Raw genomic sequence first — 13,429 nt, forward strand, 5'->3', positions numbered from 1 at the left:
TGAAAATTTTTGAAATGTAACTTATTTAGGAATAATCAGGGCCCTATTGTTAATCACCTGAAATATCTGTAGCGCCCATAGTTCAGTGGCTAGGTACTTGCTTACTAAGCAGTACTATGGAACAGGTTCGATTCCAGTAGATACCAGAAACTTTTCAATTTATAATTTTCCTAAACCACCACCATGCTTCATACGGCACATAAAGCTATCAGTTCTGGGTCACGTAAGTAGTCATTAACATTAAAACCAGAGCCAGAAGAGGCACAATAAGCAAACTGACTGCAGTACTTTTAAAATCAACACTTTGTAGCATAAAACTAGCAACCTTAGAATTGTTAAGTAATTAATTAGTTAATAGTTACTATTCTTTATTACTCATCCTGTATATAATCCATACTTTTCCAACTGAGATGTATATTTCGGTGTTTCTTTATTTAATTTTTGCCTACTACAAGATTTAATTTGAAATGGAAATAAAACTATACATATTAAATTTTTCTTTTATTAACACTAGAATATCCTATTTACATATATAATAATCAGATTAATATAGCTATATAAATATACACACTTTGAACAATTTGTTGCTTGTTACAGCTATATGTCCATATTTATAATACAGTCCTTCTCAATATGAGATTTTTTCCATCCTTGATGAAGTGGTAATTATTTTGTAGGTAAAATTTAATCAAAACATGTTTTAATGAATTTTAACTAGTATCAAACCAACTTTTATTATATTTATGACTTTAAACTGCAACTGTTTTCTTATGGCATGTTTACGTTAAATATTGTATTCAGGTAGGATTAAACCACAACTGATTGTAATCAAATATAAAATGTAATTTTCATTGCAATCAGTTGTGGTCTAATCACACAATACAATATTTAATTTATAGTTTTGTTTCATATTCTTAATCTTATATAGTCGCTAACATAAATAAACACATCTATTAATATTAAAGTGACATAAAACAAACTATTTTATCATTCTTATAATCTCTGTTGTAAAGAATTTAAAATGAATTACCACAGCATCAGGAAAATGCAATCTAAACTGATATAATACATTAATTTTTGGTCAAAAAACTTAACCGAAAATACGGTAAGGATGTAGATTCAAACTAAAAACTATAAAAGTAACCCTTAGGTAAATTTTTGTAATCTTGTAACTTGTGTTTATTTCATATAAAACTAATTCTATAACTGAAAAATATACTTAGTCTATGTTTTAACATAACTTATCATTTATTTTTAATTGTGACAAACAAAACTATTAAACCTTAGCTTAAAGAAGCAAAACTAATTTTTTACCTAAAATTCTAAAGATATATAAAAAGATATCCAAAATAGTTTAGATAAATGTGAGAAATCAACTCCTCATTAAGAATTTAATGTTTAAAAAATATTGTGTTAGGGAAGATTTATTTCATTTGATGTTATTGGTGTGCTGACTTCTCATAAAATGTTTTTCATTTAAAAAACAAGAATAAGCAGGTTACATAGCCCTTCAAATTGAGACATTCTTTGTTAAAATACACACTGATGGTTTTAAGTGCAAAATGTCAAAGCTCATTTTTAAAATTTTGATTTTGTTGCACTTCAATAGAATATGACACACTAAATTTATCTATATTGTTAATATGAATATACACTATAACAAATCTTTTGCAAACAATAATGGCTCTAGATTTTTGAGTTTCCATCCTGGATCTGTTTCTTAGCCTTTATTACAGATGGTTTAGATCCTTGAAGTAAAGAATCTACTAAGTTAAGTAAGTTATTTCACCCATGCCTTGATGGAAGGAAAATTAATTAACACATTAAGCATGTGCACCAGACTGTAGCATAGCATGTTTTTACTACAAACCATGCTTGAAAGGAGTTGTCTATGATTTGGAGCTTAAGATGTTAATATCCAAATTTGATGAAGCTAATCATTATGTTAATGTTAACTTTTACTTTTGAAATATGCTATCTAACTGCTAATTACTTTTTTATCTATGAAATTTTTTTGAATATAACTAATTTATTTAGGAAGAAAAAATGCATGATCCTATTGTTAATCACTTGCTGACTAAACTGGACTATGGAGCAGATTCAATCCCAGTAGAAATCAAAAATTTTCAATCTATAATTTATCCGGACCACCACCATGCCTCAGATGGCACATGAAGTTCTGGGTTATGTAAGTAGTCATTAACACTAAAACCTGAGCCAGAAGATGCACAATCAGCAAACTGACTGCAGTACAATGGGTAACAATAGTTTCTATAACAAAAAACCTGAAATATCTTAAGCTTGTGCCTGGTAGCATTATTTAATCTAAAAAATGTTAAGAACAAGTGAAACCCCATCTGCAAGTCAATTCGATATTCCAACTTCACAATGCTTTAAATATCTATTACACACCCATAAGGTCCCAATGATTATACTAAAACATGATCATCTTTTGGTAGGAAACTTTAAGGGGAACAGTTTTATGATGGAATTCCATTTTGTGTCAAAATTAAGGATGTTAAATTTACTCAAAAGTTTGTATGTCACAATAACAATATGCACCACTTTTTGGAAACAAAATAAATTTTTTTCCCTAGATGTTATAAATAATTCAACAAACACATAATAAAATTTTAATTTTTATAGTCTGCAACTCAAGAAAGTTTTTATGTTTTTCTTCTGAACAGTTTTGCTTTTTTGTAGATGACATTTTGCACATAAGCCATCAATATACTTTTCAGAAAAAATAAATACTTGTGGCTGCCTAATATTGAATAGGTATTAAAAATAACAAGAAACTATTAAATATTTATGTATAAGACCTATCGATAAGCTGATCTTCAGCTTTTTACAAAGAAAAAATGTAATAGGGAATGCCAAAAGTTGATTAAAGTTTGTTTCTATTAAAAATCATTGTTGAAAAATAAATTGTAAATATTGTTTAAAATCAAATGTATAGAGATGTATAGAAATGTGTGATGATAAAGTAAAATTTATCATAATCATACAGTTGTGATCAAAATGCAGACAAATTAAGAATACCATTTTTGACAACTGTTTAGTTGTTTTAAATTAAGTAAATTATATATTACAAAACCAAGAAAAATTAAATTTCCCAGTAAATAAATATTTTAGTGGTTAGTTTTATAAAAATTAGTGCATTTCATAGTTAACTAATAAATAGTTATGTTTAGTGGCTAATTACGTTTTAATAACTCATAAATTACTTTTGGATTTTCCCATTCCTATAAATATTATGAGAATATTTGTACAATAACTATATAAAAAAAGAAATTTAGCACAGCAAAAATATTTGTATGGAGACAATTTTACTTATTAATTGGTTAATTATGAAATTATCTATGCTTTGTGAAAGAAACCATAATTTTTCATATTTGTTATTTATATTACTTTAGAAGTTAGTTGGTTAGTTAAGTTATACTTTTTCGTTAAAAATCAGCATCAATTTTAAAATTAGTATCACCAGAATCAATTACACCTTCCTTTTGATATTCCCCAACTTTCTTTTCAAAGAAATTTGTCTTACCATCAGTAGAAATAATGTTCATAAAATCAAATGGATTTTGGGAATTATATATCTTTTTACAACCGAGCTCTAACAACAATCTATCTGCTACAAATTCGATATATTGACACATTAGGTCACAATTCATTCCTATTAAGCTTACAGGTAGAGCTTGAGATAAAAATTCTTGTTCAATAGTTACAGCATCACGAATAATGTCAATGACTCTCTGTTCAGAAGGTTTTTGTACTAAATGAGTGAAGAGTAGACAAGCGAAATCACAGTGCAAACCTTCATCTCTAGATATTAATTCATTTGAGAAAGTTAGACCAGGCATAAGACCCCTTTTCTTAAGCCAAAATATTGAAGCAAAACTACCAGAGAAAAATATACCTTCTACAGCTGCAAAAGCTATTATTCTTTCACCAAAAGCTGCGTTTTTAGAATTAATCCATTTAATAGCCCAATCAGCTTTCTTTTTAACACAAGGAAGAGTCTCAATAGCATTGAACAAGAATTTTTTCTCTGCTGGATCACTAATAAGGGTTTCTATCAACATACTGTACATTTCTGAATGAATATTTTCAATAGCTATTTGAAACCCATAAAAACACCTTGCTTCTGTTACCTGAACTTCCTGGCTAAATCTCTCCACCAAATTTTCGTTGACAATACCATCAGAAGCAGCAAAAAATGCCAGGACATGCGAGATGAAATGTCTTTCATCATTTGTGAGTTTATTCCAATGTTCCAGATCTCTTGATAAATCTACCTCTTCTGTTGTCCAAAATGAGGCTTCTGCTTCTTTATATTTAGCCCAAATATCAGGATACTCAATGGGAAAAACCACAAATCGTCTAGGATTTTCACGCAATAATGGTTCCAATTCAGGGTCGAAATTACTGCTGTCTCCATCCTGAATCTGTTTCTTAGACTTCACGGATGATTTAGACTCTTGAACTAGAGAGTCTACTGGGATGATATTGGCTTTGTTTTCGGATAACACCAATTTGTCCGTTTTAGGGACCAAAAGATCACTCAAATTTTCTTTATCGTAAGCCGGCATTGTAACTATACAAAACAATGTAAAAGAAATTTCAAAATATGATTTTTTCAGCAATATTTTAAAATTACTCACCTTTAAAGAAATTGAACAACTCGACAAACCACAACACAAAGTAAAATAAAGCGCGGTAAAATGGGCTTGTATTTATATACGCCGAAGTTTGGCGCGAAAATACGTATTATATATGTAAATGTTTGGTTAATTAACTAATTATATACTATGACTTGAAATAACTTTCCCGGTAAATGGTGTAATATTCTAAACCGTTATTTTTGCGTCTTATTCTATAATGGGTTATATTTTATATTTTTAAAATCAAAACATAACCTTTATTACTATTGGCGGGATTAGCATTTATTATTCAGCCAGCTTGTCATTTTTACATTTGGTTACAGAAGAAATATTTGTTTTTGAGACAGTAGTAAGAGGTAGGCCCTCTACGAATCTGAAATTTAAATCAAATTCTGCTTCAGTTTTTGAATTGATCAATGCTTTTTATTGGGTGCTCAACATTGTTTTTAAAAATCACTACCATGAAACAACAAAAAAATTATAATGATGACAGTCGTTTTATGTCCATCAAAAATAATTCTTACCACTGTTGCCATAGTTATACAAAATACGTTTTATTATGAAAAATAAATCTTACATATTTTACATGGATTTTACAAATTACATGACATATTTTAAATGATTTTAAATTTCATTGTTGCCTACTTTTAATAGAAAATTACTGCTTTCTTACTAAAAATCTTAGTATTTAAACTAGTCTGCAGAAAATAGTTGTGTCATAGGTATTATATTATACTAATTTAATAAATTTACTTCTTAAGGAAGTTTTTAAACAATAGGTCTGACAATATGTGAGGTTTCTTTAGGACTTTTTCAACAAAAATTTATTATAAAACATTGTTTTTATTAACCTGTTTATTATTGTAATGATTTTTACAGTTTTTCAATCCTCTAAAGGTGGCAACAATGTGGCGTATACATAGTTTGTCAGAAAACATTAAAATTTGATCTTTTTTCAACTTTTTCGTCTGTCCACTATAAATTACGCATTTTAAGATGTACCCATGATGTACCTATCCTTTTAATAAAATCACTGAAAATAACAGAATACACCACCACCAGTTGGGTGGTGTATTCTGTGCTAAAATAATTATTATTTTTTTTATGCTCTGCTCCAAGCGCATATTAAGTAGCAATTATTTTGTGTTACCACGGAAACAAGTCTGTGCTAACACTTTATGTGATATAATATGTACATTAGGCACAGTTTAATGCTTAAAATAGTTCTTTTTAATTTTTAATTCTTTTCAAAGCAATATATACTGTGCATTAGGTTCATATTTTTATAAAAAATATATAAGTATGTGTTCTAAGTAAGCGATATTCTCAAATTCCATATTGTAATACGCTCAAACAAGAAATCCACTAGATATAAATATTATTTTCAAAAAGCATTTTCTGTAGCAAATATAAAATACAGAACTATATTAAAATTTGTAAGTTTCATCAGCCGAGTAGGCGCTTTAGCAAACATTTTATTTGTCATACATATCTGGTAAATGCGCACTCTGCAAGCATAAAAACTAAATTAAAGGTCTTTAAATTCTTGTTTAATGTTTACATACATAAATTACCATATTACCGTTGATTGAATAACTTTAATCAACGATATTACTTACCAGAAAATTTGTTTACACTGATAACATGCATGTAATGATAGTTGCTGAGCAGTAAGGCTAAAAATTTAGAAATAAAAAGATTATTAAAATGGCAAAATTTACGCTTCACAGTACAGAAAATTAAGTGAAAATAAATATTGGCATCTCAAAAAATTTATAGGCAATAAAAAACTAAGACGGTACATTGCCATCCATTATCTTCAGTTTTGTTTTGTCAAAATTCTAAGAGAAGCAGATATACCTATAAACAGAACAGAACTAGTCTAACATAGAAAGTACCAATGCATTGTGTTTGATGACTCTGTTTGTGAAGCAATACTCAGAAGACATACACATTCGAAGATATAGAAAACTGAACACCTTGAAACTACAATAACAGGCAAATCTAACAACACTAAAGAAATTAAAAATATCTTTAAATGGGCTACTAAGAAGCAAAACTGTATATATTATAACGGCGATAAGACTGATAGTTGCATAAGCCTTGGAAACGTTCACATTGAACAAAAACAAGAATACATAACGTCGACTTAAATAGGAAACCTCGTATATCACAAAAACCAAACTTTACAGAAGAGAGTAAAAATTGATTAGCCACCTTGAAATATAACGCTTAATAAAATTTCTTAAAATACTAAACTGATAATATTACATTCACCATAAACATACTAAAATTTTATGTGTAAATTGTTATTATCCCTTTTAACCAGTGAAATAAAAGGTTATCCATTTTAGTCCATTTATATTTACGTTATGTACAGAAGAAAACTAATAGAATAATAGAAGAAAATTAATAATTATCGCTAAATATATTGTGACGAAATAGCCCATCTCCGATGCATGGTATGTGTCACAATTCGTAGAAGGATAAATCTAGAAAAATGGAAGAGTTGGCATTTCAATAGCGCATGTCTTCGATGCGTTTTTGATGAGAAAAATTAGGGGTGGACTACTCCAGAATGTTCTAGTACATAATTACTTTTATATATAAGCATACCTTCTATGAGTTAAGTTTAGTTGATAAGATATTACCGAACTGTAAACTTATAAATAAATATATTTATATAAATTCGAACCGCTCGTTTTATTTAAAAACGGTACAATATTGTTAAAAATAATTAATAATTAAGTATTGATTATTATTGGATCTGTTATTTATTTAATAAGGATATGTGTATTATAAGTATCAAAATTTTAACAATAAATGTCTATTAATTTTGAAAGAAAGCTTCATAAAAATAGAAATAAACAATATAGAAACGCAAACATTTATTCATATTAAGATAAAATATTTTAAAATACATGAGCACACACTTCCGCTACAAATAGTGCTGGAGTTTTTCATGTAGTGAGGAAGGCTATGTCATAAAAAATATGTACATCTCTTGGCAAGACAGATTTAATCTCTTGTAGATCAGTGAACTTCATTGATTAAAAATTCGTTAAAAAAATGTATAGAGTTTAGCGCCATAATAACTTGAAAACAGTTTTTTAGGGCACTTATACTAGATACGATTCGTTCTGCTTGCCTAGGGTATTTTAGTTCTGAACCTTGACATTTCATTGAGGGTTTTTTGGCGATTAAAATACCACACCTGCTAAAACGGGTTGGTGAGTTTCGATTCAGCCGCCCACTCTGAGTCAGATGCTGATTGCAGCCGACCACTCTGAATCAGACGCAGATGTTTAAAATACTGGTTGGTCGACCATGTAAAAGAACATCCCTTTTATCTTCATTTTCCAATGCCTAAACGAAGTCTCTAATATATTACACACCAAGTCATTAATTTAGCCACCATTTAATATAGTCTTCTGCAGGTCATCATGCTGGGTAGAGTCGATGGCAAAAAGGGAATAGGTAGAAAGAGGAAATCATGGCTGCGAAATATTTGAGACTGGACAAACATGACTGTGGACGAATTATTCCACGTTGCAAAAGACAGAGAAACTTTTAGAAATGTGGTCGCCAACCTCCGTTAATGGAGACGGCATAGGAAGAAGAAGAAGTCATTAATTGGATTCATGTCTGTCTAAAATTATTTTTGTCCAAACGAAATCCACGAGAACACTTTATATCCGAAATCCGAAACAAACCACAGAGAAATGTATTAATAAAGTGCACTAAACAAATAAAATTAATACTGTGACTAAACTAAACTAATAAATACTATACTATACACCATACTATATAAAAATATCTATATAATAGACCAAATTTCAAAATATTGTCGCTGAGAGAAATTTCCGAAAAATAGGAATACCAAATATACATCCAACAGTGGGAGAAGACGGATAATATATTTTTAGATGGAACTGCACTCACCAGTTATTTCAGCTATCACTAAGGATAGGCTGACGTCACGTTGCCATGGCAACCGTGAACGCTTATGCAGATGGATTTCGCATTTCAAAAATTATATTCACCTATTCCTAAATCCTACACGGCTAGTGACACAGGTCAGGACTTGACCGTCAAGTACGTACCGCTAATAAAGCTAGTTATCTTTTTTAATTTTTAGATTAATTAAAAGAGAATAAATAATTGATTTCAGAATTTAGATATAATAATGTTGCTTTCATTTTTTATTTATTTGTCTCAATTTAATTATATTTTTTTGGTGAACCTCACCTTCACCTAGTTCACCTGGCCGGCCGCCGCTGGCTTGAGTTATAGTCAATCCCGTTTTTTTTGTGAAATAAGGCATAGCGCATTGGATAGAATGCAGTTTCTATTCTGGTACGTGTATCCGTCACTGTACAAAATCATGTCATATTTGGAGCTATCAATTTCAGAAGTTATGAAATGTGAAATAACAGATGTAAACTCGTTAGCAGTTACCCCTCCCTCAGATTTATCCCAGAGACAACAAGATGCGTTATTAGTTTTGAGGTTATAAATTGTGAAATTATGTACTTTCAATTTGGTTCGATAGTATAAAGCAGATGCCTTCAATGATGGGCATAAAAGCACAGCCTGTACATCCATAGTAAACACTGCGATGTTTTGCATACACGAATTCTTTCTTGACTCTGACCAACTTTTAAATGATAGTATAAAGAACCCTTTCGCCGTACATTTTCTGACTCTACTTTTTCTACATGATACATTTCTGTTGTCAACTAATTGCTTAATGAAAATGCGGCGCTCGTCCCAATTCAAGAGCCAATAATCTATGAAAATCGTTTTCCTAATTTTTCCGTAATTCTATGGCATTGAAAAAAGAATTGTTTTAAGGTTTACATAAACAACGAGGTTTCATCTCTCTTTTAGACTCTCTCTCTTCATTTTTCCCCTTCCATAATACTTTTCAGTCATCATTCTTTTTTCTTTACTCTTTTTTGTCCTCCGTATTGGTTTAAAATGATTTTTATTCCTTTTTCGTTGGCCTAAAACTTCTCTGCTGTTCATCATCTAACATCCATTTTTATCAAGATCCTGCCCAGACTATGCGCCATTCATGTAATTTTCAGTGAATTCTTGTAGGCATCCTTGTTCAGAATCTTCACTCATTTAAACTAAAGTTTCATTAGGGCTACATATTTCTGAATTTTCAAAATAATATATCATATTAATACTTTCGGTTGTCTCATGAGTTGAGTTTCCTTTGGCAGCTATTTCTTCTAAAACAGTTTCTCCTCGTAAAATGTCTTCGTCACTCAAATGTATGTCTTCAACTATTACTCCTAGAGACGGTGTAATTGTATCCAATTCTGGCAATGAAGTCCAGGATTGTTGATTGTTCCGAACTGTGACTGAAAATATCTTTTTTGTTTTGAAACCGGTTTTAAAATGAATTCATTTTCTTCGCTACAAGAAACAAGTTAGTAGGTACAAACGGTAGTCTAAAAATAACTGAAATTGTTACTGTTGTATCCTAATCAACATTAGAGTTATGAAAGTATTTATCTAATGATGTTATAATATACTATGAACTCACCTTGACAAAGAACTCCTGGCGTACTGTATGGGACCATTTTCAAAGGAGGAGTTATCACAAGTGGAGGTAATGGTTAACGACAATCTTTAATTTCCAAACTGCTTTGCTTGTTATTGAGGGCCAAATCGAGAAGAAGTTTGCTCCGACAACTCCTGTCTGTATAAAATAATAGACCTCTGTTAACATAATGTAATAACATAATGTAATAAAAAGGTAAAATTATGGTCTATGCAATTATCAGTCTTTGTTCGAATTTATTATTTTAAACCAAAAAACTAAAATAGTAGGTGTAATAATCAAGTAAGAGAAGCTCGTAAATCAGTACAAAACATGTAAAATGTCATGCATTCATTGTGCCACAGAATAGACAGAAAACCTCGTAAATCTGATATACGAGGTTTTCTAAACATCTATAGTAAATATAACCTTTTTAAGAGGTTTTCGTAAACATAACCACTTACAAACGAAGGTGTTTTGTCATTAAATATAATTATAAAAGGTATAAAAAATATTGAACTTACCTGTCTTTTATTGTTTTTCTTCAAAAAAATAATCGCAGATGAGAGCAGCAATAAAGACTTCACTTGAAACAAGGAGTGCATGAGTGCAAGCATGATACTATGATTAAGAAGATAAGATATTGCGCATAAGTCGTGACGTAATTGGAGACTTGCACGTTCGTAATGTCAGTTTTTTGTATGTGTCAATAAATAATCTTTATTAAATAGTTTGGAGATATCCTTTTGTGTACGATTATTGTAATTATTAAACCTTTATTTAATATTATTATTTTGCTAATTAAATAATTTCATCACAGAATGCATAAAAATCCCATTTAACTTTAACAAGAATTCAAATCTGATCTCCAATGACGGCATGCGCGAACACGACCGATTTTGTGCTACGGGAAGATCCTATCTTGTTAGTCATAGCATCGAGCAAAAAGACAAAAGAGGGAATCTAATCGTTATGAAAAGGCGACCAAAAAAGTGGCCTCTGATGGCGGACATATCCGGAAGTGCGAATGCGCCAAATTTAAATTTTCCGACACTTATTAACAGTAGCTATAAAATAGCTTTCAGAATATGTCTTAGACGAGAAAATTTTAATTAAATATTAACGATAACCGTCTAAAATGTGAAACAATTGTTAAAAAACTTCAATATAAATAAGATTTCATGTGACAGTTGGGACAAATAATAACATAACCTAACTAAATTTGATTTCTTAAACAAGGAAAGATTCTCTTTCCTTGTTTAATTTGGCCTCTCAAGATGGCACTTCCTGTCTAACAATATTTTTGCCCCCACTACCTTTACATTCTCTCTTTTGTCTTTTTGCTCGATGAGTCATAGTATCATGAGTGCAAGTACAACGTATATGCGTGGTTTTCTTATTAAACATGAAGATCTCACTGATATACGTGGTTCTTTTTTTTCTCAACAGAAGGCAGCACGAGGCACAAGAATTTATTCTGACAGCTGTTCTAGGTGAAAGACGAGGTTTTCCATTCATAGAAATAAAAATATAATTTTGGTCCAAAATTGGATATATGTGGTTTTCCAATTAAAGCGACGATAAATGGATTATGGACCAGAAGGACAAATAAGAGCCTGAAAGACATTGGCGGACTAAGGCTAAAGCGGGCCCTAGGCAACATAGTAATACTGGGCCTATTTTTCAATCATGTCACATATTTTGTGTTTGGTAGTTCTTTTCAAAGCATATAGGTAGTATGTAGTTCTATTTGATTATCGAATTCAAAGAAAAAAAATTAAAACAAATAGTATACCTACATGTACGAAAATTAAATAAACACTAATTATATTGCCTTTTTCCCACTTTTAATTCTGCAAACTCAATTAGTTTGTCATAATTAACAGAGTTATTTTTCTCTCTTTTTCTGTATAAACTAATGATCAACTATTTAATTTTTTTTTGGCCTAATGTAAATCTTAAAAAAGTTATATTTTGGCCATTATTAAGAATGATTTCACCGCTTGCACTGTTTATTGAAAGAGTTAAATAAATTCCCAGAATTGTATTTACATTTGAAAATATTGCAATATTATTTTCCTGAATAAATGACCACATGATTAGAGCCGAAATAATATTTTATTTGCTTATAAAAGTCTTAAATTGTAATACTTCAGTTTTTAGGTTCTGCTAGGTTTAATCTTGTTCATAAAATTTTAGTTCCTCAACTGAAGAGTCACTAACATCACTCAAATCACGGATATAAATTGATCACATTAATACATATTCCTCAGATCTTTTTTAATGTTGCTAATGAAAGAATCACATGCAACAAAAAAATATTAACATTAAAATGTTTTTTGTCACTGAATCTTATTTCATGTAATGGAATTTCACCATGAAATAGTTTTCGTATTTTCTGACTTTGTTATCATTAGTATATACAATATAGTAAGTAACAGTACATACTAAAATGTATCAAGTTTTTTCTGTAAACCGGCAGCTTCGGACCTGCTAATGGTTTTTTTTATATTTGTTTAAGGAAAAATGTAAACAATTAATTTCTTCATAATTTTTCTTTAAGGATTTCACAGCATCAGAATAGGATCGAGCAGCCCACCTAATGTGACATTTAGCTTTAATGCTCAAGTGTTTGCTCTTACAAAATTATTGTAATGCATTCCACATATGTGTAGAAATTGATAAAAAATACGTACAATTCCTGAACAATGTTGAAAAAAGTGGTAATTTTCATGTAAATTGCGGCAGCAGCGTTTCAATTTAATTTAAGGAATGATTTGCGGATGGTATAAAATGGACAGAAAAATATGTTGTTTTATTCTGGATTGGAGTCCTTTATATTTACTTAACATATTAAACGCATTATTGTCACCTTCAAGTTTTCACCAGTATGAGAAAATATAGATAGAATTCTCAAAAATATTTCTTTTACATCACTTAAAAGAACATAGCGAATAATGACGGTTAGCTGATCTACGAAAAACATATTAAGTGTTGAATCAATGATTAGACAGTAAAATTTGGCTTTCTTTATTTCGTTCACTATTGTAAGTTGTAAATCTTACGATATAGTAGAAATAAATTCATCGCATAATGTAGAAAATAAATAGTTTATAGTACCGGTGCCGAGGTTTGCATATTTTTCCATGTGTTCCCGCAAAAATGGATCGAACTTAGATAAATATTCAAAAACACCTATAAAATTACCATA

At 30.0% G+C, this 13,429-nt stretch overlaps 1 protein-coding gene and 1 long non-coding RNA gene across 2 annotated transcripts; both read right to left on the reverse strand.

Moving 5' to 3' along the window:
* Nucleotides 1-488: 488 nt before the first annotated feature.
* Nucleotides 489-4,921, reverse strand: RnrS (ribonucleoside-diphosphate reductase subunit M2). The gene is made up of 2 exons (XM_072519410.1): nucleotides 4,665-4,921; nucleotides 489-4,597 (listed from the first exon to the last, which is right to left on the reverse strand). The coding sequence occupies exon 2, from the start codon at nucleotides 4,590-4,592 to the stop codon at nucleotides 3,450-3,452; it is 1,143 nt and encodes a 380-aa protein (XP_072375511.1). The 5' UTR covers nucleotides 4,593-4,597; nucleotides 4,665-4,921; the 3' UTR covers nucleotides 489-3,449.
* Nucleotides 4,922-5,123: 202 nt separating this feature from the next.
* On the reverse strand, nucleotides 5,124-10,826 carry LOC140431500 (uncharacterized). The gene is made up of 3 exons (XR_011949688.1): nucleotides 10,743-10,826; nucleotides 10,222-10,377; nucleotides 5,124-6,340 (listed from the first exon to the last, which is right to left on the reverse strand). It is a non-coding gene; the product is annotated as an uncharacterized lncRNA (long non-coding RNA).
* Nucleotides 10,827-13,429: the final 2,603 nt, after the last annotated feature.

This window comes from Diabrotica undecimpunctata, chromosome 1 (assembly GCF_040954645.1).
Source record: "Diabrotica undecimpunctata isolate CICGRU chromosome 1, icDiaUnde3, whole genome shotgun sequence".
Lineage (NCBI taxonomy): Eukaryota > Metazoa > Arthropoda > Insecta > Coleoptera > Chrysomelidae > Diabrotica > Diabrotica undecimpunctata.